Here is a 24,210-nt window from a genome sequence, read left to right on the forward strand (position 1 = left end):
GAATCAAAAAACAAATGTATTTTTAATGTCGCGGTCGATTGATATTATTGTAGGTATTATTTATAAGTTATTATTTTATTACTTATTGTTGTAATTTGTAAATAATACCTTTCTATAGAATAAATGGCATGTATTATTATAATGTATGGATAAAATGTTGTTATATTTTGTTTTTAAAAATAATTCATTAACTTTAAAATGTACTTCTACCCAGTTCTACGTTTAAGTCAGATTGTTTTTCTGCTTGTTCAGAATAAAAAGTGTATTTAATAATATGACAGTGAAGACATGTAGTATTTGTGATCTATAAGATTTCATACTCAATTAAACATAAAATAAAAAAAATAGTTTAATATTATTAAATAATTCATATATTGTATATTATTATAATAGTTTATTCAGAGAAAAAAATGCTTAACACGAGTAACGTTATGTAAAAATCAAATGTTGGGCTTTGCATATTATGCACATAATATGTTGAGATTGTTATCGCGTAGGTACAGTTCATTGTCGGTTTCCAATTCGGCATTTCTCTAATTAAAAATATGGCTCAGCAAAAACGATTTTCTAACATTACATCTACGATAATGTAATACAAAAATATAATTCGCGTGTCGTAAGTGAATTTATGTACCATAACGGATCTTTTGTGTAACACGAAAATAAACTGTTTAATAAACGGTTTGAATTCATCATAAAAACAAAGATAACTCTAATTAAAATAGTATTATGAAACTATGAGAGTCGTCTGAGTCAATAAAAATTCACAATTTATTGTTTTTATACATATGTTATAAGTTATAGTGCAAAAATTTTTTTTACTTAATTGAGCTATTAAAAACACGTATTTCGGCAAAAAAAAATATATTTATCGTTTTTTTTTTTCTTAAAAATAATAAAACATGAAGATATCGCTCGAAGACTGTATATTAGTATTTATATATATATATTATATGGGTTAAATGTCAGAATAGATCTGCGTGTCATATAATATCATATAATATATAACCATAATATTATCATATAATATATTCATATACAAGTAGGTATATGCGCTTTTTTTCGTGTCTATATTAACGTGAAGCTCTTAGCATATTACATTTTAGCGATTTCGTAACGTTTTTCCGCACTCTGACCATAATACAGGAAATAATAATAAAATGTATCATAAATATACAATTTGGACGTCTTATGTCATTATATTTTCGTCGAGTGATACCTTCAATATATAAGTCTGTCTGGGCTATGTTATAAAGCGTTTGTTATTTAAAATGACTTTTAAAGTTAATTTTATCTCTCGCTTAACTTCGATCGGGTTCGATCTCGCAAATCCCGTCTATAAGACTATAAATGGTGTATATTAAGGAAGAACCCCATTATGGTGACGGTGGCAGTAGCTACCATCGCTGTGGTGGTTGCGCTGTACCAGTACGGTCCATTGGAGACATCCCTAGAACCATTGCACATGTCTGAAGTACAGGAGCAATGGGTAACGTCGATGTCATGTGACCCGAGTCTGCTGTAGCAATCCTGGTCATCGTGAACAGGATCCTCTATGTACCCGCAATCCCGCACTATCCGAATACTCTTGTGAACTGTTTAAAAATATGACAAATATCAATTACCTATACATGTATAATCAATATTATAAGGGTAGTTAGGGGTAATAGTGGTAATAAGGTGAAATGGAACAGTGAATATTGAATGATTTTTAACGTTTTAAATGTTTTAACAACGATTATTAATCGAATAATATTCATGATGTAATATATTTTTAATGTTATACATATAATCACTATCAGTATATAATATCAGGGCGCCGAAGAGTTTAAAATATACCATGCCATAATACATCAAGGGGCCTCATCATCTACCCTATTTTTATAATTTAACCTGCATGCATCTGATGCACATTAAAATCATCTATACAAATAAGTAATGTATAACGTTTAATCTGGATACAGTACACGGCAGTATCTTATGGTGGGCACCCCATCTAAAAACTCGAATATGGTATATGTCATATATATGTATATTAGATGATTGGCGATACTGTATAATATTATATATGTATACTAACTATTTTGGACAGTCTTCCGACATATCACTGGTTCTCTTCCTTTCAAGTGACTAGGAACGTCTGTTATGTTGCAATCAACTAAACCGATGGTGTACGGATTGAATGGATCTCCACACCTCGGATCATATTTAGAATTGCACTTGTAACATATTATAGATTTTGCACCTATAAACACAGTAAAAATAATTATTAAATCTATTCGCAAATACACAACGAATATATATATAATATTATATCATAATATATTCGTATATTTATGCAGTAAAGCAATTTAAATAAGTTATAATACATTTTCATACTGAATTCTTGAGATTTTAGCATTTATTCGATTGTTAAATATTTTTAAATCCTATTCCAGCTTTTAATGGATAAAGTACATTTCGATTTTTATAAACAATTCAGCCAAACTGAATGTAATATTGTTAATATTTATTTAACAATTATTTAACATTATGCCAGAGGTGGATCATTTTCCGCAAAAAACTGAGATACCATTTTCCTCTACTGTCCATTTTACATCAATTATCATAGTATTTACTATTTAGCCGAGTCCAGTAATTGAATCCTAGTTATGTAGCAAGAGGGTTTGGGTGTTTAAACCTCCCTTCATTGTGTTTTCCCCCATACTAAATGTATTTTTTTTTTATACGAAAACTGTAAAAACTTGGTTTTATTTATACTTAACCCCTCTCCCCTTTACAAGATCCAGGCTACGACGCAGCATAGTGTTATGTAGGTACCATATTTAAAAGTGAGAGTAACAGCAGTCGTATAAATTGCATCGTAACTTTGATTAAATCTAATATTAAAATACATTTTATTTTATTTTATTTAAAATTGTTAAATACATTAATTTTTGGTTTGTATAATATAATAATCCAAACATTTATTTTTGCTATTTATTTATTTTGTATTAAATAATATAAAAAAAATATAATATAATAAAATGACTTAAAAAATATTTATTATACTTTTAATTTCTGATTGTAAGAAAATGGACAAGATTTTTTTAGGAAAATAGACAGTGGAAGGCATAGGCGTGTCCAGGCCTCCATGGCTGGGGAGGCCATTTATAAAATTTAAATTTTTTACTTACTACAACGATCTGTATTTAATAATCTATATTTGGGACTTTTTATTTTTGTATGGAAATTATATAGCACTACTAACCATTTAGAAATCCGTGTTTCAACAACGGTAGATTATACGCCAAGAGGCCAAGAATCAAGTCACTGGGGAGGCCGGTGCCCACCCTGCCTCTCCCGTAGACACGCCTATGGTGGAGGGGGAGGTGAAATGGCTACAAGCCTACAACATATACTTGCAGATTAATTATTTAGGTTATTATTTATTTATTTTGTATTCCTTTAAGTTATTTATTTTTTAGTATATTATATAATATTGTTAATTTATACAATTGATACACGTGTCGTATGCTATCTACCGTTATCTATATTATCTACCGTAATCCGTATTGACGGCATCGATATTATATATATTTATAATTCCTTTAGGAATTTCAAAGTTTTGTATTATAGAATTTAGTACCTATGTATTCGTTGATCGCTAAGATCAAACGTCGTAGTTGTGTTTTTTCATTAATTGTAAATTTATGGTTTTATAAAATGAATACATTGGGAGAATTATACAGAAAAATTATTTTTAATGACGAAACTTGTATACAATTTTTAAAAGATCGTGATTTATTACCCAATACAAAGCTATGTACAAAAATAAATTCTATTGGAGAATAATGTATAGTGATGAAATAAAAGAAACTTTAAAAAAAAGCCGAAAACGTGATATCAACGGAGATATTATTACAACAAAATATTTACAATGTAAAAAAAAGGGTTGTCAAACATGGCAATCCATTAGCATATTCTCAAAGAAAATCCATATTTTACTTACACCGACAAAAATGAAAATAGTAATAGTGGATTAAGTTTATGCGAAATATTGGAACTTGTTTGATGCTGGGCTAATCTAAAAATATACAAACAGAAGAAATTACTGGTAGAGGACATCACACAGTCTCAGATTGCTAAATTTCATTAATTTGTATAGAAGCGTTGTCGTCGAACAGTTTAAACATCGAGGAAAAATGGGAGGTAAAGGATACATCGTACAGATTGACGAGTCTCTTTTTCAAGGCAAACTAAAGTAGAATAGAGGCAGATTACGGCTTGGTGATCATAGACCTTTTTTTTTCTTCCTGTTCAAAAACCAGGAACAGGTGGGAACTGTTCAACACAATAGTACAATACTGCCACCCGTCCCTGTATCGTCTATTCACCAAATAAGACAATCTATACAAAATTGGGGGCCTCTAACCATGGTGATCATAGACCTAATGATAACGCAAATTCCTATTCAGATTCAAGTTCTTGTTCTGATTTTGAAAACGATTCTGACGAAGGAAATCAAAATATTGAAAACCAAAACAGAAATTACGGAAGTCGCGTTCAAGGATGTTTGGTATTGATATGTGCTGCTTGCATCAAGATAATATTTTGGAGCGCCGTTATTTTATAGTTGATAAAAGAGATCGTGAAACATTACTTCCCATAATTGTCTAAGAAATAAAACCTGAAACCACAATTTATTCAGATGAATGTAGAGCTTACAGTATTCTTAAGGAACATGGTTTTCTTCACCAAACAATTAACCACAGCAAAAACTTTATAAATCCACGTACAGGTGCCCAAACACAGACTATAATTGCATGCTTATAGAAATACATGAAAGTAAAGTATGGAATTAGAGCTCGTGGAGCGACCAATCTTCATGAAAGACAACTGCAAGAAGAATGGTGGAGATCCGTCAATCAAAAAAATGTTTTTTAATGTTTTTATAAGATATAAAAAAAAAGTTTTTGAAAAAAAAATATGAAAAACTGTTAACAAACAGGCTATTTAAAATAGGGCAACTACTGTGAACCAACAGTCATTGAGCAGGTTAGTAGCTTAAGTTTGTAGATTTTTATATATGATTTTCTTGGTAGATAGCATATGACACGTGTGCCATATAATTAATAATACTATTAAGTGATTTTGATGATAAATATTTTAAACAAATGACTTACAAATACAAACAAAATTGTTTATAATATACATTAAGGGTATGTCAGCGTAAATGCATAACATCTGTAATCTATGGCTAACATATAGTAACATGCACAAATTATAATAAAACTGTAAACATACTCATAGTATTTCTTATTTTATACCTAATCAAATTGTTCACGCTAGTAACAAAAACTAGGCAAATCGGTAAATGTAAACACTAAACCAAATGTAAGTTGTAACCTTCGACAACAATATTATGAAAATTCAGAAAGTATATATCTAGTATTTACCTATACTAAATGTATGATAAATAATAAATAATATTAATAGATTAATACTGAAAGTTTCTTTTATAATTTAAGTTTAAAGAAATAATACTATAAGACTGTACAATGTACATTTTAGGATACTAAATACCTTTACTTAGCCTTTTCTTTGTATACTTAACATACTAGTAACCAGGGGCGTATTTAGGGGGGGTGATATGGGTGTTAGAACACCCCCCATCATCCGTATTTTTTTATATTTTCATCAAACTCTGAATTTACTCATTAAACCGAATTTCTATGAAAGACGAAAGTAAGTATCTACTGCTACTTGGCTACTTTATCTGTGTTTTGGAGTATCAGTTAGTTTTGCGTTATTTATACATGCTGTTACCAATTTACCATTCGCTCATTATCAGACTATCAGAATCAAAAAAAAAAGTTCATGATAATGTGGTATCACAGACTGAAATTTTGGTTGCATTCATATGATTGATATCAATAATTATTTAGTATGGTGATAACCACGGCTTCTGCTATTAACAGTGATATACAACTGATACTCCATAAATGACATATTCTCGCATTAGCTTGCCTTTAAGTCGTCAGTTACAAACAGAAAATTTGGACTTGGTTAAGGCTAAGGATTTAGCTGAAGATGTGTCTCAAGCAGTAATGGAGTTAAGAAAAAAAGCTGAAGCAGAGTTTAAAGAAATTTATACTGAAGTAAACAGAAAATGCGAAACCTTGGGAGTTGCAATCACCATCCCTAGACTTACAAAGAATCAAAAACATAGATCAAATTTCACCACCAACTACAGTGAAGAATATTTTAGGTTATCTATATATATTCCATTTTTGGACAGTTTTTCAAACCAATTAAGAGAAAGATTTTTAGCTCATAAATCACTTGTTAAAAAATTTTCTTGTTTACTAAGTGTTCAAGATGATGATGAAAAAAATTTTGTTGAACTTATAAAAATATATGCAGAGGATATTGTAGTTGATGAAAAAAGTGCAAAGGGTGAATTTTTGGTTTGGAAGCAACAGATTAAAAAGTCCACTCCGAAACATGTAATAGATGCTTTGCTTAACTGTAATTCTATTATTTTTCCTACGATTCACAGGCTGTTGGTTATCTTAGCAACATTTCCTGTCACTACATCTACGAGTGAACGTTCCTTTTCAACTCTCCGTAAACTTAAAACATATTTAAGAAATACCGTTGGAGAAAACAGGCTGAATGGTCTAGCTTTAATGAATATTCATAGAGATATACCTATATCTACGGCAGAGGTTATTGATGAACTTGCACTCTAATTCCGTCGCTTAAAATTCACCTAGGTTCTCAATTTATAATAATATATACCTTATTATTATTATTTCTTTTTTGTGATTAATAAAATAAAAGTTATTATTTTAGTTATACCTAGTATAAAAGTTTTATAAGACTTGAAAATTATACGCATACTAAATATTTACTATAATAATTTACATCAATATATGGTACTTGTTTATGTTATACGGGGGTGTGGGGGGGCAGAGCCCTCCACCTACCAAATGACTATTAAATTTAAAAACACCCCCGTAAAATGAATCCTGGATACGCCACTGCTAGTAACAAATCAACATAGTAAATAGGTACCTATTAAATGAATATAGTTTTAAACGTCAATAATTCTCCAAAAAAAACTTATAAAATATTAAAAATATTTTTAGATTCTATGCGGAGCTAGGATTGAATTGATTTTACCATGATGTGTGTGTTTTTTAATTCAAGACACCTAACACATTGTTACAATAGCAGTTAACAAATAATAAAAATACATATAGGCACGGTTTTTTTTTATAAGCATTTGAAGTTCAAATTTTGACTAAATACGTAAAAATTACGACAATGTTCAAATTATCTTAGATAGAAATTCATAAAAAAGCTTTTGCTCTTATATCTCAGATTTGAAAATGTAATACAAGGCTTCTAAAATATTTTTAGTATAGCAGTTGAAAAATAAAAGAAATATATATTTCCAATTTTTTTTTACAAGCATTCAAAGCTTGAATTTTGACAACATACGTAAAAATCATGAACATTTGCAAATTATTTTAAACTAGAAATTCATTAAAAATTTTCTTTTTAAATCTAAGATTTGAAAATTTTTCATAATCTATAATATTATATCCTAGACTGATAAACCGTCTCCGCTCAGAATCGTGATATAATATCATTGGATTCAAATTTAATTCCATCCATTACAGTAACCCACTTTACACTTATAACCTAATACTGTACAGCAGAGTGATAGCCACTTTCCAGCTTTTTTTTTGTAGAGCATGTATAGTAATTATACATTTCTAGGCTATGTATTAAAATGTAATCGCATTAATGATATCCTAAAACTAATACAATATGATGTGCTATAACCTATAATCATCATAATAAGTTAATAAATTACATATTTTCTGGAGTTAGTAAAATAATTACAAAAATAATTCAACATTTAGTTAGTTTATTATGTTTCAGTTTCATAATACAGTAATTTAAAATTTTTAATTACTTATAAAATAATAAATATTATTATAACAACTATAACAATGGTGTCATAGTAAATTGACAAAAATACGGGGTCTAGTGAACGTGGAAATAATATGTATAATTATTGCACTACACTGTTCATAATATAAGAAAACACCTATTACCAGTGGGGTATTTTCAATGATTTCTTTGGAAGAGGGAGGATTAACATTTTTAAAAATTTTACGTTAAAGCTTATTTGTTTCATCTTATTTTGAAACGCAACGATACTCCACATCAAAATAACGCAATTGTCTATGTTATTAGAAAACTCGTTATCAAATATTGGTTTAACATTGAGTAAATATTTTTTGGGGGAGTAGGGGATCAAACCTGGGATTCCCCCTGTAAATACGCCACTGTCTATTATTGATAAGAATCATTTTACACTATTTATACCATATACCTAAAACCTAATGTTGCACACTTGCATAGATCTGCAATAAAAATTAATGCATCAATATAAATTATGTCGTATCTAAAATCTAAATGCACAATATTTCTTCTTTAAAATAAATGTATTACTTATGAAAGTATGAAATATGAATGGTTACAGATTAATTAATAATAAAATGATAAATATAATATTAATTTCATGCTATTATAGAATATAGGTGAGACGAGACGTAGTAATTTATATCTCTTTATGATAAAGACTTTATCAGTTCATTGTTGGTTGAGTAAAATTCAAAATAAAAATGAAATTATTTTTTTTTTATATAGTATTTGAAAACAGGCGACTTTGGTATTCACATTTTTATTCAATGAAAAGTTATAACATAAGAGCGTTTTATTTATAACCTTTAATTATAGCAATAACTGATATAGTTCAATTATTTACTTATGAGTTATGAACCCTAAAACCTTTTTACAGGTAATATTGTCGCAAATTATGGTGTTTGAACTCATAAATTTCAAAAATGATTGGGTGTAATTAATTAAAAATAACATTAATTTGTTCCTTTAATAAAACATTATTGTATTAATTATTTTCATATTTCTTTTTAATAATGAACAAAAAATTTAAATTATAAAATATATTTTTATTTTTTATACTCAATCAGTTATAATATTAACTCTAACAATTGCAATATTATAGTACCTATTACATTAAAAAGTATTAAGTTATATACTTCGTTTATATTTTTAATAATTGCCATAAAAGTGTTATCTTAATAAGTAATAAACTAATAATTAATGATAATTATATTTTACTATACATATCTATCATTCACCTTATGCAATTGAAAATTAATTCATCCCAATATTACTTACCCAGTTAAAAATTCATAATTATGTATGTATAATGTATATAGAAATAGAAAACACAATAAGCAAGGTCCGACTATTCACTCTGCATAATATTAAAATTTATTTATAAATCATCAAAGTATTAGTAATTTATTTAATATCTACATTAAGTTAATTATATTTAATATTCAGGATATCCGTTTTAAGATATAAAAATTCAATTTTTATTTGTAAAAACCACTATCTTTTTAATATTTTATTGCCAAGTTGCATATTATAATATTGAATAATTTAGTGGTTCACTAACATTTAATGGTCAGATCTAACCACTAAATCATGTCTAAAGGATTATAATTAGCTTTATTTAGTTCATTTTTGATTAATTAAATGTTTAAGGGTTATTATGCAATCCAAATCCATTATCATTATTATTATCAATTTAATGGCTTTGTGTCTCTATACTATCCCTTGTTCAAAAAGAGAAGAGACTAGGTGGCCTCAGGCAAAAACGGTTTTGCTACGTACATTTGGTGTCTTTTTTTGAAACAAGGTATATATTTACTATACATTATAGGTATCAATATATAAATTTATGATTATAACTACAAATCGTCTGAGTTTCTTTGACTTATGTTTACCATAGATAGTGCAGGAACCTATATATCTTGAACAATCCTTTTTTAAAATCAATATTAGATTATTAATAGGGCTGGGATTTTAATGCCCTAAAACAACCCTAAAAAATGCCCTTAAAAAATGTTTTTATGACCTAAAAACTCGTACTGAACGTCGAACGATATCATCGGACGTCAATTTTACCGATTTAAGATTATTTAACAGGAAATTCGGGTAGGTATAGTGGTTACTCAAACCTTGTCCGATAATATAATACGAAATACGAGTACCTATATATCTACTTATAATCTGTTATATTTATATAAAAACCATGTTGGTGTAAAAATCTTAAAATAAAATTTCAAATTCATACTTGGTTTCCAAAAACTCTAAAATGCTCTAAAAAATTAAGAAAATGACCTAAAAACTAAAAGTTCCCAAAAAATTGCAAAATAAACTTTCTTATTCTCATTCATAAGTACATAAAACAAATTTGTGACCAGACGAGCATCGCACAATAACCTTTGGAAAACAATGCAAAGTGCATCGAAATCTCAACCCTAATTATTAATAATATTGTAAGAAACTATCTTATCATCTACATCATAAAATCATTCAAAACATAATATAATAATTTCTGTTACTCCAACATTAATAAAGGCTAATTGCTATAAACTATAAAATAAACTAAACCAATCCACTAAATCCACAAAAAAAAAAATAATAATAATAATAATGATATATAAAGGTAATATTTCTAGTAATCGAGAATTAAGGTCATTTGAAGCTTATAAGAGGCCTTATAACACAGTCGGAATGTCCCCTATTAAATTGAATTCCGATCCTCGTATAGGTGTATAATACAAAATACATTTGTATGGCTTTGCGGTGAACGTCAATAAAAGCATAAACCAGTTTCTAAAGTAAATACACTACAAAATTATGCTAGATCAAACTTTATAGGTACATTTTTGGCCATGTAATATCAAATATGTACCACTCAGTAATGTACTGAATCAATAATGTTAGGCGCCGTAAAATCTAGGCGAAGGGTTGTATCCGTTAAAAGTTTAAAACTAATACTAAATTCTCATAATATTCTGTTTGCATTGCATGAACCAATAGCTAGTAGCTACAACTTGCGAATACTGTATTAAGTATATTGTATATATTATTTTGTTTGCAGTCGCGGATCTAATTTCTAACCGAAACTCAAAAATATACTTAAGAAACAAATATTTAATGCCTTTTTCACATCAACATTATTTTTATTTCTTGTTGATATGTCCCTACGTATATGACTTGCTATTATGATTTTATACGGTAAATTAAAATCAGTAATCACATACCTGACCATCGTTTATAATAGATAATAATAAATAATACATTAGTTTTTACTTCATGCCTACATTACACAGTGTCATACAATAGCATAAACACGCAAGAGCTTAATATATGTAGACACCTATATATTTAGAATTAATTTGCCTCAAAACTTATCCCCTTAACCCTTACTATATCCCAAAGATTTACGATTATTAGGTACTTCATCTATGTAGTGATGAGAGTTTATGTAAGCACTATAAGCGCTATACTCACCACTGTCCACAAATAAAAACAATATTTAAGTCTCGAAAATCAATATTTTGTCGATACATTTTTATTTATATGAATAATGAATATATAGTGTCTTCACATAGATCAGGCATTTTTTGAATAAAGTTTTACAATTCTTAATATTAACATTGTACAAATATATTTTTGTGTCTTTTAAGTTACGTATTAATCATTAAGACATTAACATCTAATAAATAATAACCCAATATAATTCATAATATTTATAATAAATTACTAACAAAATAATATAAACAACTTATTTTACATATGTAGTACAAATTTAATCATATTTTTTGATTGGCACCTGGACAATTATAATCTAATTTGTATTTTTCGACTGTTGATACACTGCAGTTACAACTTACAACACGGTTAATCAAACTTATTATTGATGTACCAAAGATAATACAGAAATACAATTAATGTAAACCTATACGATCATAAAAAGTAAAAACTCTGCAGTGTTGCCATTTTTAATTTTTAACTATATTATATAAAAAATATTTATTTAAATAATCATAATAATAATTCAAAATATGGTTCGAGTTAAAGTATAACATGATTTCAGAGTCAAATTTCATTGTTCTTATAAAATAATGGGGTCCCTGGGGGTCGACTCAGCTCGTTTAATTTTGCTCAAAGGTGGGCATTAACTAGTTAAAATGTTAATTTCTTATAACATTTTTACTTAAATATAGGTAGTTAGTTTTCTAATCAACGTATGAACTTAACTAGTTTAATCGACAGTTGAAATAACTTAGATTTTCTCAGTTGATTTATAAAAATCAATTAAAAACTTTTCGAAATTTTTCGTTTACACGCAAATATTAATATAAAATAAAAATAATTTTATACTATAATAACAAAAACATTTATATTCTTTTTCTTGATAAAATAATTGTGTGCATTGATATAGTTTATTAGATTAGATAGATACAGACACTCTTTATGTGATTTACATAATAATTAAAAAATAGATTAACTTTATTTAAACTGAGTGAAGTTAATATTCTTTCCCCTATTAAGTTTTGTTTAATATAATTAAATTTATAATTTGTTAACGGTTAACTTTTAGCTAATCGATCATATATCCTGTTAACTTAACTCATCTTGAATTAATTATTTTTATTAACGTGCCCACCTTTGATTTTACTATCCTAATAATTAGTGTAATGATATACCGATATACGTGAAAATAAATTACAAAACTTCGGGAACGTCATAAAAATATTCTCAGTTCAATCGTGTTGTTAAAAAGGTATATGCTCGATCGAGGTTTACCGAAGCCAATACTTTGTCAAGCAAAGTGCTTGCATATAATAATTACCTTTGGTATTAGGTACCTACATGGCTACATATTATCCCTCGCGATGCGTACATAATATAATAACAGCAAAACAAACCTAAATATACACATATTACATGACACTGTTATTCGGTAACCCACCACCCCTCAAATATAGAATTTAAATGACTATCTAATATCTAATCTATATTATATAATAATATGTATTTTAGTCTTAGTTTATCACCATTCACCACCCATATTATATTATACTCATCAACAGTCAACACCTCATGTACCTACATCGTGACGTTATTATGTCTTGTTTATTTCAAAGTGTAGTGCCAAATCGTCATGGTAATAATATTTTGGTAGGTAACATGTTAAAATCGATTTGTCGCTACCGAGAGAAAAGTAACCTATATAAATAAATATATAATAATATAACATACATACTATATTCAACCCTTTCTGTTCGCAAAAAAATGTGTTTTACAACATAAACTATGCATAGATATGTGTATATAAATGACAATTGTATGTATAAATTATTCGTGACTCGTGTCTGTATTCCCGACAATGCATAGATAAATCTATGTGTGTATGTCCTACACGATCGATAGTAACATTTGGATTACCTACCTAATATAATCTTTCTATGTACGATAATATATTATACCATCATCTACGCACAGCTTATGTCCAGGTTTTTCGTTATACAGCTTCAACACAATAATATATCTTACCATCGATAAGATCTCTCAGATTAAGAGACTACCTATTCAATATTATGTACGTCTTATTCTGTAATTATATTGTTATTCTAATTTCTAATATCAATTAGATACATAAAAATTATTATACGATTTTTCACGTACCTAATACCTTATATGGATATAATATATATATATACCTATATTAAACTTTGATACAATGAATTAATAAGTACATAATACACTATAATAGGTAGTGCTAAACACATGTGGTGTTGAAGGGATATTTAACATATTATTAACTTGAAAATTAATTATTTTTAAAGTTTTTTTATAATTAGTTTGAAAAGTATTAACTTTTTTCCATTATTCTCCATAAAATAATACCTACATTTAAACATTTTTACTTGATATCGGTCAGAATCATTTTTTTCGTATTCATTATATTTTCATCAAGTAGTGTAATAAATAAACAGTAAATATATTATTGTACATCATACACATAAAATGATATTCATTTATACACAATAAACATGATTAAGAACGTTTTCACTTATAATATGTAAAATTATGGATGCATCGTTTTTATAAGTAATTGGGCACAGTGGGATAAGGAGGGAGAAGCCCCCATAAGTTTGTGATCAACTTTTAACAAAAACTTTTCCCTAATCCTATATTCACTATTTTCCCCTATATATTAATATAGATTTTAAATTCCATACGTTTTTGTGATTATGTTTACAGTGTGCAGTAAAATAGGTACCTATCTAGATATTTTTGTACCATGGGTATTAATTATAAATGATTGTTTATTAACACTACGTGTAAATTACTATAGGCAAATATTGTATATAATGTATAAAATTCCTAAACGATCGAGTGCCATGTGCAGCATTAATATAGACAATCATAATACATTGTACGTATCAACTAATTAAATTCGATTTATATTATTATGTGACAAATACCTTTGACGACGAACGCGAAAAGTACGAAGAGGACGGCGGCAAGGCACGCGGCGCATTTAGCGCCATTCATACTTCCGGCGGAACAATACCGGATATAATGAAATGCACTTGCTCGTGGTGTGATGTGTGCGTACACTGCGTGTATGTATATATATAAATAAAAATATTCGTGGGTGTGTGTGTGTGTACGTGACTGTTATTGCAGTACACTTTAAATATAATAATAATAATATCGTGTTTACAAACTTCCTCGCGATCGTATGGTGTGTGTGTGTGTATTTATAAACGTGCGCGCGTATACTACGAAACAGGGTGTACCGACGAACGAATAAAATTGTTATATTAATATTATAATATGTTCGATGACGGCGCCGCGACGGTGATAGCGTACCACATAAAGAGTTTGGTGCGCGTTTGACGGTCGGGCGCCGCGCCACCACGAAAGCTGCCGTCGCAGACCCCACCGCCGACGACGACGACGACGACGCCCGCGGAGTTGGCGCTGCTGGGACGGACGCGGGTGTAAGTTCCGGGCGAAACGCCACCAGTCGTGCCAACCGTACCGGTATGGCGTTTATGAATGACGATAATAATAAGTCCGCAAGTAGATCCAAGTACGCAGACTTGCAGGTCGTGGCGCCGCGTATCGCCGTCAATATAGCTGCAGTAGGTATACCCACTAAAGAATTATTATAATACGAGTGATTACAATTTTGACCCCGACAAAGGTCAAAATAACTGAAACGTTTTTCTAAATACCTGCAACATTATTATGCGATATTGTTAGGGTAGTAAAATATGGATTTTTATTCTCGTTCACTTCATTATAATGTTTGATTTGGATGGCTTTTTTTTTACCTATCGAAGTCGAAACCTAGACAATCATTTTTTATTTCACATAATATTACATATAATATATAATTATATGTTATATAGGTAGTTCTGCAGTGGCTGTAACGTGTGATTAGGATACGTATATATATATATAGGTACGGCAAATATATGTATACACGCAGTCCTCATAGGTGCTTCAATTAAATTAAAACAAGACAAACAAGTTATCTATATTATAATTAAAAATTAAACATTAAATTGATAAATGTATGAATAAGTAATTTATGAAGAATACCTAATGTAATTTCACTAAAATTATTTCGGTTATATATCAGAAAAAAAACAAGAAGTCTATTTTCATTTTTATTAACTTTTTTAACTACCTACATGCAGAGGTTTCTATAGTTATACCGTAATTAATATTAACAATACAAACAATTTATTAAGTTCAACTTAGTGACATTTTATAATAATTATAACAACTCATTAAAAATATTATAAGAAATGTTTGTTTAACAAAAAAAACTTTTTAGGATACTGCAAAATTAAATAATTACCCATGGTCCGTACTCATACTAGTTATTTAAAAAGTAAAAACCCTATAATTATAAATCAATATCTATTATCTATATTTACATAAGATTTTTTTTCAACAATATAACATACATAACTAAATACTGTGAGAAATACCTATCATTTATTCAATGGAGTTATTCAATTTGAATTTTCGTACTCTTAGCTTTCGTGCGTGTACTGGTAGTACCGGACAGTTACTTAATTTATCTAGAATGGGATTGATCGAATTTACTACACTGTATATAGCTAGGTATATAATAATTATTATATATACGCCATTATACTAAATGTTAACGATTTTTTTACTGTAAATAATTATTACGTAATCGTGTGATGTGACCCTCGGTATTAGCGGTGAAAGGGCTAAAAGTTAAAATTTCAAATAGTGGTAGTAATATCCACACACCACACTAAATAAGCTTGCGCAACTTTATAGTTATACATTCGTAGATTATTAATATTCAATAAATAGTGATGTAAAATTACATTTTAATGAAAAAGTTGTCTTTGTGGCAATTTTATTACACTCTTCGATATTTTATGGTCTCTTATTTTACTCACTATTAGGTAGGTATATACACAGAATTCATATAATCATATTTAAATTTTCATAATGATATTTAAAAACACCAAAACAACTACTGTTGTTAGAAATATTATTTAAAAATATCATTCAATAGTGAATAGACAACATTAAACAATACTCAATTTAAATATATATTTATATCTAATAGTTTTTCGGAACGCGAATTGCAAATATTAATTTACATTTTTAACGCTAAATTAATATTACCCATTCATCCTCACCGAATGTTGAACAATTCCACAATATTCGAACAAGACACAACCTTCCCAAATCACTAGGTACCAGAAATACTAAGCTATCACCCTCAATCAATAGCAAATATCATCCAGTTCATTACAGCCGCCAACCTCCAAACAAAAATATAATTAACACTTACATTTAGTAACTACACAATTATTATGTAATAAATTATTTCGATTTAAGCCCTTGTTGCCTATGTTGCCGAGCGTATATTATGTACAACTAAAATATATATATTTATTACCCATTATACTCGTATACCTTTTTGATCAGTTTAGCGATATAGTTATATTTATATATAGCCTATAAATAGCCTATTTAAAAATGGACGATACAATATTGCATTAATACATCTCTAACTAATTAAATGTATAACTTATTACAGTAATAAATAAGACATACTTCGAACAAATAATGTTGTATTAACAATTTTTATGAATATAATATGATATTTAATTTGTTTTTTTTTTAACAAAAAAAATAACCAAGTTCTAGACTCAAGACAGCGTTAATTACCAGCCAAGTGCACAATGGGTGACAACATAAAAAAATTCTCTATGTGATTAAATGTCTAATAACTGTATAAGCTGTATAATTTTAAAATGATAATTAGGTAGATACTACCATTGGCACCATTATATAATAATATAATACCTAAAATATATTATATTGCTTGACAGCCATCAGGTTAAAACAGAATCATTATAATATATATAAATATTATTATTATTTTAAATTTAAGGACATTTTTGTATAATATATTCTATTAAAATATAGGTACGTTTAATATACCTATAGGCAGACAATTATAAAAATAAAAAATTTATTTCAAATATACATTTAAAAATATTATAATTAAATTATTGTTGTTATAAATAATATATTTTTCAGGCTGAACTAAAATGTATTAATTAAATATTTGTCTTACCAGTTACTATGAAATATATTCGATATAGACGATTACTGACCATGGTTTATGCCCAAATGTATATAAAATAAAGGACATATAGTATATATTATGGAGCAATGGTATAATTTAAAAAAAATTACAATAAATATAATTATTGGTACACATTTTTTAAATTTAAATTATATTAATGATAAAAGTATGATGCATGTAATATACACACGCATATATATAATTTATGTTAATATATGCCAACATTTTTTACAGTCTCATATATATATTTAACCTTTGAATAGGAACCCCTGCAATAAAAATTTAACCTTCACGTTTGGTCAATGCGTATAATTCGTTTTCTTCAGTGTCGTTGCTACCCTTACGTGATAAACTTAATTTAGTGGTTCCTTCACTAGAATCCTCTTCGTCTTCTTCTTCGATGACACTAGATTGGATCCACTGTTTGATACGTTCCTTTTTTGCAGCTCTATCAACAACAGCAGTTTCAATTCCACAATTGGAGAATGCCAACAGAAATTTCTTATTCTCTTCCTGGTCTGTTTGATAGCTGTATAAAGATGGACTCAGCTCATCTATATCATCTGAAACTATTCAAAGAATTTACACGATGAAAATTATGGAAAATAATATCGTTCATAAATGTATCAAATTATACTATAGTTGAACGTTTGACAACAATTATGAAAATTTATGGTTGATAAATAATTTAAGAAATTAAATTATGTCAAGAAATTCTCAGAAAAAAATGTAGAAAAAAGTTATTATAGGTATATATGTTTCAAATTAATTAACTCAGAAAAATATTTAAAAATAAACTCCAAACAGATTACCTCATATAAACATTTTTTACCATAAATATTTTTCTATTTTATTCACAAATAAACTTTTTTGAATTTTTCCAAAAAAATATAATACAATTTTTTACTTTCGGTATTAAAAAAATATAAAAATATTTAAATATTTATATTTACATATAAATATGTATATTTTTTTAAATATATATATATATATATATATATATATATATATATATATATATATATATATTAATTAAACCAAAAGTTATTTCACTTATCAGGTCAAGTACCTACTTAATAGTTTTATACACTATGATTAATGAGTAATGACTATAATAATATAATACGTACTATATAATGTTGGTACGACAAAACATTTATAATTTTCAAAACAATTCATCAAAATAAAGTGTTCACCAGAATACAAAACAATGTAATACTACCTTTACTTTTGTCTAACATGTATTTTGATAGCCACCGCTCGTCAATAAAATTTTGCACTTCATCCAAGACACTAGGCCTGGTCTGTACATTGGGTTGTAGGAACTTTCGAAACATTCTTTGTGCATTGGACGTCAACATCTTGAACAGTTTAGGCCTCCTGAATGGACTCATTATGCCATTGCTGGACACCCAATAAACATAACTAACGAACCTCGGGTCTTCGGAACTGGCTTTCTGCCACGGCAAGCACCCGGTCAAACACACGAACAACACTACTGCAAACTGCCAAACATCGTGTGAAGTTTCTACTCTAAATATATATAAAACACGCAAAATGTTGTATGATTAATGTCTACGTAAAATAAAATACGTATACATAAGTATAATAGATGCACGCGATTACGATTGTATACAAGCATATATAGGCATAGGAGTGTTCCCATACCGCATAATTTACACAATATACTACCGAGATATTATTAATATATTATTACAAAGTTATGAGTATATGCATTATGCAGTAATATACGGTAGTATTTTGTTACTCGATGGCTTAGCAATTCAGTATACTCTTAAAAAAATTAATGGGAACACTTCTATACAAAGGCCACGAATAAAATAATTATCTTGGTTTGATTAATTAAAAACAATTATAGATATTCGTCTACCATCATACTTGTATTTGTGTTCGGTGTCTATGGCTAGGATTTCGGGAGGCATGTAAGGGATCCATTCATTTCGACGGGTGACCCAGTTACCATTTTTTCTCGTCTCACCAAAGTCACATAGTTTTATTCTTGAAAAATCACTCTTAAAAACTAAAATATTGTCTAGCTTGATGTCTCTGTGGACTAGGTCATAACTGTGGATATACTGGATCGCAGAAACCAACTGAACACATACATATATTTCACATTAATATTCATACATATAATAATAAATATAATATAGATATAAGTATAGTGGACAACCCAAATGAGAGATTCGGTTTATAAATCTCCCCCTTCTGCAATCTGGTTTCATGCAACCAGCATGTTACCTCTTATATGTATATAGTATATATATATATATATATATATATATATATATTGAAACAATGTAACCCCCGACATTATTTTCTATAGTTGCAGCGCCAGTGTATACGTATATATAATCGTTATGTATTTAGGCTGTATAATATATACTGTAAATAAGAATCGTATACGATCGATGCAATTGACAATAACTACCTGCTTTGCGACGCTTTTACTGTGCAACTCTCCAATCCCGGTGTCAGATATGTTGGATGTGAGGTCGCCCAACGGCGCGTACTCTTGAGCGAACACGTAAAAACTGGCCGTCTGGAAAGCCACGTCAAACGTGGATACGATGTTACGGTGTGCGCTCAAGTGATAACTGAAATGGAATTCTCGATAAAAATCCTTAACGGCTGTGTAATTTTTAGGCAACGATTTGAGCACCATCTCGTTATCCGTGCCCCGGTGTTCGACCAGTAATATTTTCCCGAACCATCCTTCACCGACTATTTGCACAATATCAAACGTCTCCACCAAATCTATCTATAAAAATAAAAGGTTTATCATTAGGTTGATTACGATATGTCCTCTCATCTATACTGTAGAATATATTATACCAAATTACTAAATAGTAAATATAATACGATTGATTTATATAATAATTCACGAGTTATATATTGAAATATATATTATATACGAGTTATACAGTAAATATAATATAGCTATATATATAGGTATAAGTTTAAAATATTAGATCCTATATTAGAATAACTAATCTGAAAAAGACGATTTTAAAATGTAAGCTTAGTTATATTGTTATACCAATGTAACTTATATGTTGTGAGTAATATTAGAGCAATATACAGATTTAGCCATTTACAACGTACAGCGTTCTTGATTATTAATTATTGCTAAATTAAATCACATTTAAATATGTGAAAGTACCCATAAAAAAAAAATAAATGGTTTTTCTCAAAGGGTTTATCTCAGTATTGTATCGCAAACTGATAATAGTGATAAGGATAACATATTGTCACTTATATTTACTATTACTATAATATTTATACATATTATATTATTATATATATAAATATTATATAGTATAAATTATGTACATTATATATATATTATTGTGTAATATGTATAATAGGTAAATATTAATATGTAGGTACCTACTATAAAGGTTTCAAATTTTGATTGGTATATTATATTTGAATGTATACCTATAGGTACTATAAACTATTAGGAAATGCGATTATTTTGTATCGCATTCACCACATCCACCAATATAGGTATAGACTGCAGTATAGTTGAATCTAAGGTAGATACCTACTCGTCCTACTCACATTTTTTGGCTAGTAGGATGATAGATATGATGTGTCATGAATTATAATAATATTAAGTTCACTGTAAAAGCATCTTCTGAGTTTGATAAATGAATCATTTTTATCTTTATACCAATGCTTTAGAATTATATGATAATTACATTATAATTAAATTAACAGGAAGAGGTAGATGCCTAGGTAAATTGGAGATTAGGATCTAATTTTTATAAAAACATTATAGAACCACAAAATAGTTTAATTTTAATATTAAACATTCAAACAATTAATCAACATAAATAAGTAGTGGATAACTATATTAAATACCTATGAACATACAATAAGCAGGTACATAAATAACCATAATATTTATAATATTTACCTTTTCCAATTCAAATTCTCGGATTTTAGATACGTTTCCTGCTTGTTTTAATTTTCTTGACACACCACCAGATTTACGTTCAAACTTAAATTGACTTTGTGACATGGTTCATATAATTTCACATATTAAACAGTTTGTAATACTAAAATTAATACAAAATTGAAGTACTGCGAACGTCAAATATAATTAATATTTGTTAAACAGAAATGATTCAACACTTTTTAGCTTTTATAATACGTTCGACAATGCAGTATATTTATGTCAGGCTCTATTTTAAGAACAATTATTTCCCCTTCTCCAGTTTTAAAAACAAAAAACAAAACTGAACTGCATCTCTAACATCAATCTGTTTCTGATAAAGATGAAGCAGTTTTAAAAATGAAAAAATGTTATGCTTAATATTTTTCTCACTCATAAGTTGTAATTTTTGTTTTCTTATAATAAAATAGCACAAATATTGTTTCTAACGATACTTTGTCAATCCGACGCGTATAAAATAAAATAAAATAAATATATCAAAAGATGTTCAAATACTACAAGAAACTACAATAATATACTACTAAAGTAAATCGGAATGGTAACACTACACTCGTATAAACACAAAACTAAAATTATAAGAATAAATTATAATATGCCATTTAATATTTAAATAATAATTAGATGAATGGGTTGGTATAAAAACATTATAATTAAAAATAATACCTGTATATTTAGAAGTCCACCGTACACAAGCTGTAGTCAAAAAGAATTTTAAGCGTTTGAAATAATAAAAAAAAAAAACTTTGGTTGGGTACAAAAGCATCCAAAAAAATCCAAAACATTCAAAATTCATAGTCAGCTACAGATTTCTGATTGGCCCACCAGCATAATTGGAAAGTTTCCGGTGGGCTGATCCTCGTATTAAAACTGTGGGCCGATGTTCTTGGATTACAAATTATTTGATAATTTTTAACTACGTGTGTCTAAGTTTTTTGTATATTCGTATCACAACTTTGGATGCCTCTTTGGTTGTACTATATAGTAGCTATTTATGACTTTATAATATCAGATAATTAATCATTCAAAATTTTTTTTAAATATGTTTTAATATTTTATATTCTGAGCGGAGCGATTCGTTTAGCCATAATTGCATATTTTCTGACAGCTAATAGCTATACCCTGCTAGGACAGCCTTGACACAAAATAGGGAGGCGGAGGATGCTATATATTTATATTAAATGATTATAGAAAATTTGATAAACAACACAAGCAATTGAAAATTGGACTCCGAAACTTCCGACGCTTTGCTCAAGCTAGTGGAATCAAACTTGTCAGATATATTTGTTTTATTTAGCTAAGAGAGTTAATACTTAATATTCAATACAAAATTATTATAAATATTATAATATAGGTATGCAGTATGCATAATGCACAATAAGTATAGCTATGTAATAGGTATACCTATGGCCTATGGGCTATGGTTAAAATATGGAGGAAGTAAATTATAATATATGGGAGTTACATGAATATATATATTATTAAAAAGCCACCCGTTATTCATCAATGACACGTGGTTTGAGATAAATATCGATGTACCTATATCTAAGGTTAAAAAAATTTAAATCTAAATATCACGGCATCACTTCCACTTAAGTCGGCATTACTCGGCAACAAGGATTTAACTAACGCCGTAATGGATAGGTACCTGGGTAACTACTGCTGTGTGTCTATACTATCTATAATCTATAAAAAAGCATTTCTGTCTTTTGTCCATTATGCATTCTTTTTATATTATGTTAGTAATTTATTAGTGGATATCTACTAGAGTGCATAGTTATTTCCTTGTGAATCAAAATTGAATTTTAAAAAATTCATTCAGCTATATAATATAGCGGGCATACCTCAAATCGAAAATACATAGGTAGTCACAATTTTCCTTGTACTTTTCATAATTGTAGAAAAAATAAGGAAACAAATACTTGAGTTCATCGGAAATATTTATGCAACAATGTACCTAATTTTTACCTATTATTTACCTAAATGCTTAAATACTTAATAAACAAAGGTTAATGGTTATGGTATCATAATAACATGAGTTATTAGTAGTCCTGTGAGTATAAGTCCCCACAGTAAATCTCGTTACAGATGCATTTTATTTATAGCTACTACACTACTTCAATGCTACACTTAGATAACCTTAATTTTTAATAAATATAATAGAATAATTATGAACAATAATAGAAAAGAATACAGAATATATATCAAATATTTGAAACATAATTTGAGATACTTATTTTAAAACGTGAAATGATAAAAAATCGAGTGAAAACGGTCTCTAAATTATAGTCAACTTTTGTTGTTCGTTTTTGGAGATCAAGATGAAAAAATATTATGTATAGGTGGTGCGGAATGTTTAGAATTTATTTGAAATTAAAAAATACAAGAGAATAGATTAAAGTTAATACTAAGTAATGATATTTTAGAATCTTAAATAATGGAAAAAGCGAAATGAACATGAATTTATTTAATCAAAAGCAGATATTCATGATAAAAACTATTTTAATTTTAAAATTTTGGAAAATATTTAAAACGATAAGGAATGTCTAGGTGAAGCCGAACAATGAACATAGAGGAATCTATTATATAGTTAGTAAGTATTAAATTGTTTATTTATCAT

At 28.1% G+C, this 24,210-nt stretch overlaps 3 protein-coding genes and 1 pseudogene across 4 annotated transcripts; 2 read left to right on the forward strand and 2 right to left on the reverse strand.

Moving 5' to 3' along the window:
- Positions 1 to 348: 348 nt before the first annotated feature.
- Positions 349 to 14,885, reverse strand: LOC107174005 (UPAR/Ly6 domain-containing protein crok-like). Its single transcript, XM_015524797.2, has 3 exons — positions 14,436 to 14,885; positions 2,081 to 2,245; positions 349 to 1,595 (listed from the first exon to the last, which is right to left on the reverse strand). The coding sequence occupies exons 1-3, from the start codon at positions 14,503 to 14,505 to the stop codon at positions 1,345 to 1,347; spliced, it is 486 nt and encodes a 161-aa protein (XP_015380283.1). The 5' UTR covers positions 14,506 to 14,885; the 3' UTR covers positions 349 to 1,344.
- LOC149055864 (uncharacterized) lies at positions 3,834 to 4,926 on the forward strand (annotated as a pseudogene).
- Positions 5,898 to 6,840, forward strand: LOC149055865 (zinc finger MYM-type protein 1-like). Its single transcript, XM_089226913.1, has one exon. The coding sequence runs from the start codon at positions 5,985 to 5,987 to the stop codon at positions 6,732 to 6,734; it is 750 nt and encodes a 249-aa protein (XP_089083039.1). The 5' UTR covers positions 5,898 to 5,984; the 3' UTR covers positions 6,735 to 6,840.
- A 2,188-nt stretch (positions 14,886 to 17,073) lies between the features above and the next one.
- Positions 17,074 to 21,794, reverse strand: LOC107173781 (serine/threonine-protein kinase meng-po). Of its 2 annotated transcripts, none has more exons than XM_089226619.1 (5): positions 21,555 to 21,794; positions 20,064 to 20,393; positions 19,511 to 19,725; positions 18,840 to 19,144; positions 17,074 to 18,180 (listed from the first exon to the last, which is right to left on the reverse strand). In XM_089226619.1, exons 1-5 carry the CDS (start codon positions 21,657 to 21,659, stop codon positions 17,894 to 17,896), a joined length of 1,242 nt encoding a protein of 413 aa, XP_089082745.1. In that variant the 5' UTR covers positions 21,660 to 21,794; the 3' UTR covers positions 17,074 to 17,893. The 2 variants fall into 2 exon arrangements, with proteins under 2 accessions (XP_089082745.1, XP_089082744.1); XM_089226618.1 differs by having other exon boundaries at positions 18,834 to 19,144; positions 21,555 to 21,792.
- Between the last annotated feature and the right edge of the window lie 2,416 nt (positions 21,795 to 24,210).

The sequence above is a fragment of the Diuraphis noxia genome, unplaced genomic scaffold (assembly GCF_037042655.1).
Source record: "Diuraphis noxia isolate RWA-SAM2 unplaced genomic scaffold, SU_Dnox_SAM2 contig0004, whole genome shotgun sequence".
Classification (NCBI taxonomy): domain Eukaryota; kingdom Metazoa; phylum Arthropoda; class Insecta; order Hemiptera; family Aphididae; genus Diuraphis; species Diuraphis noxia.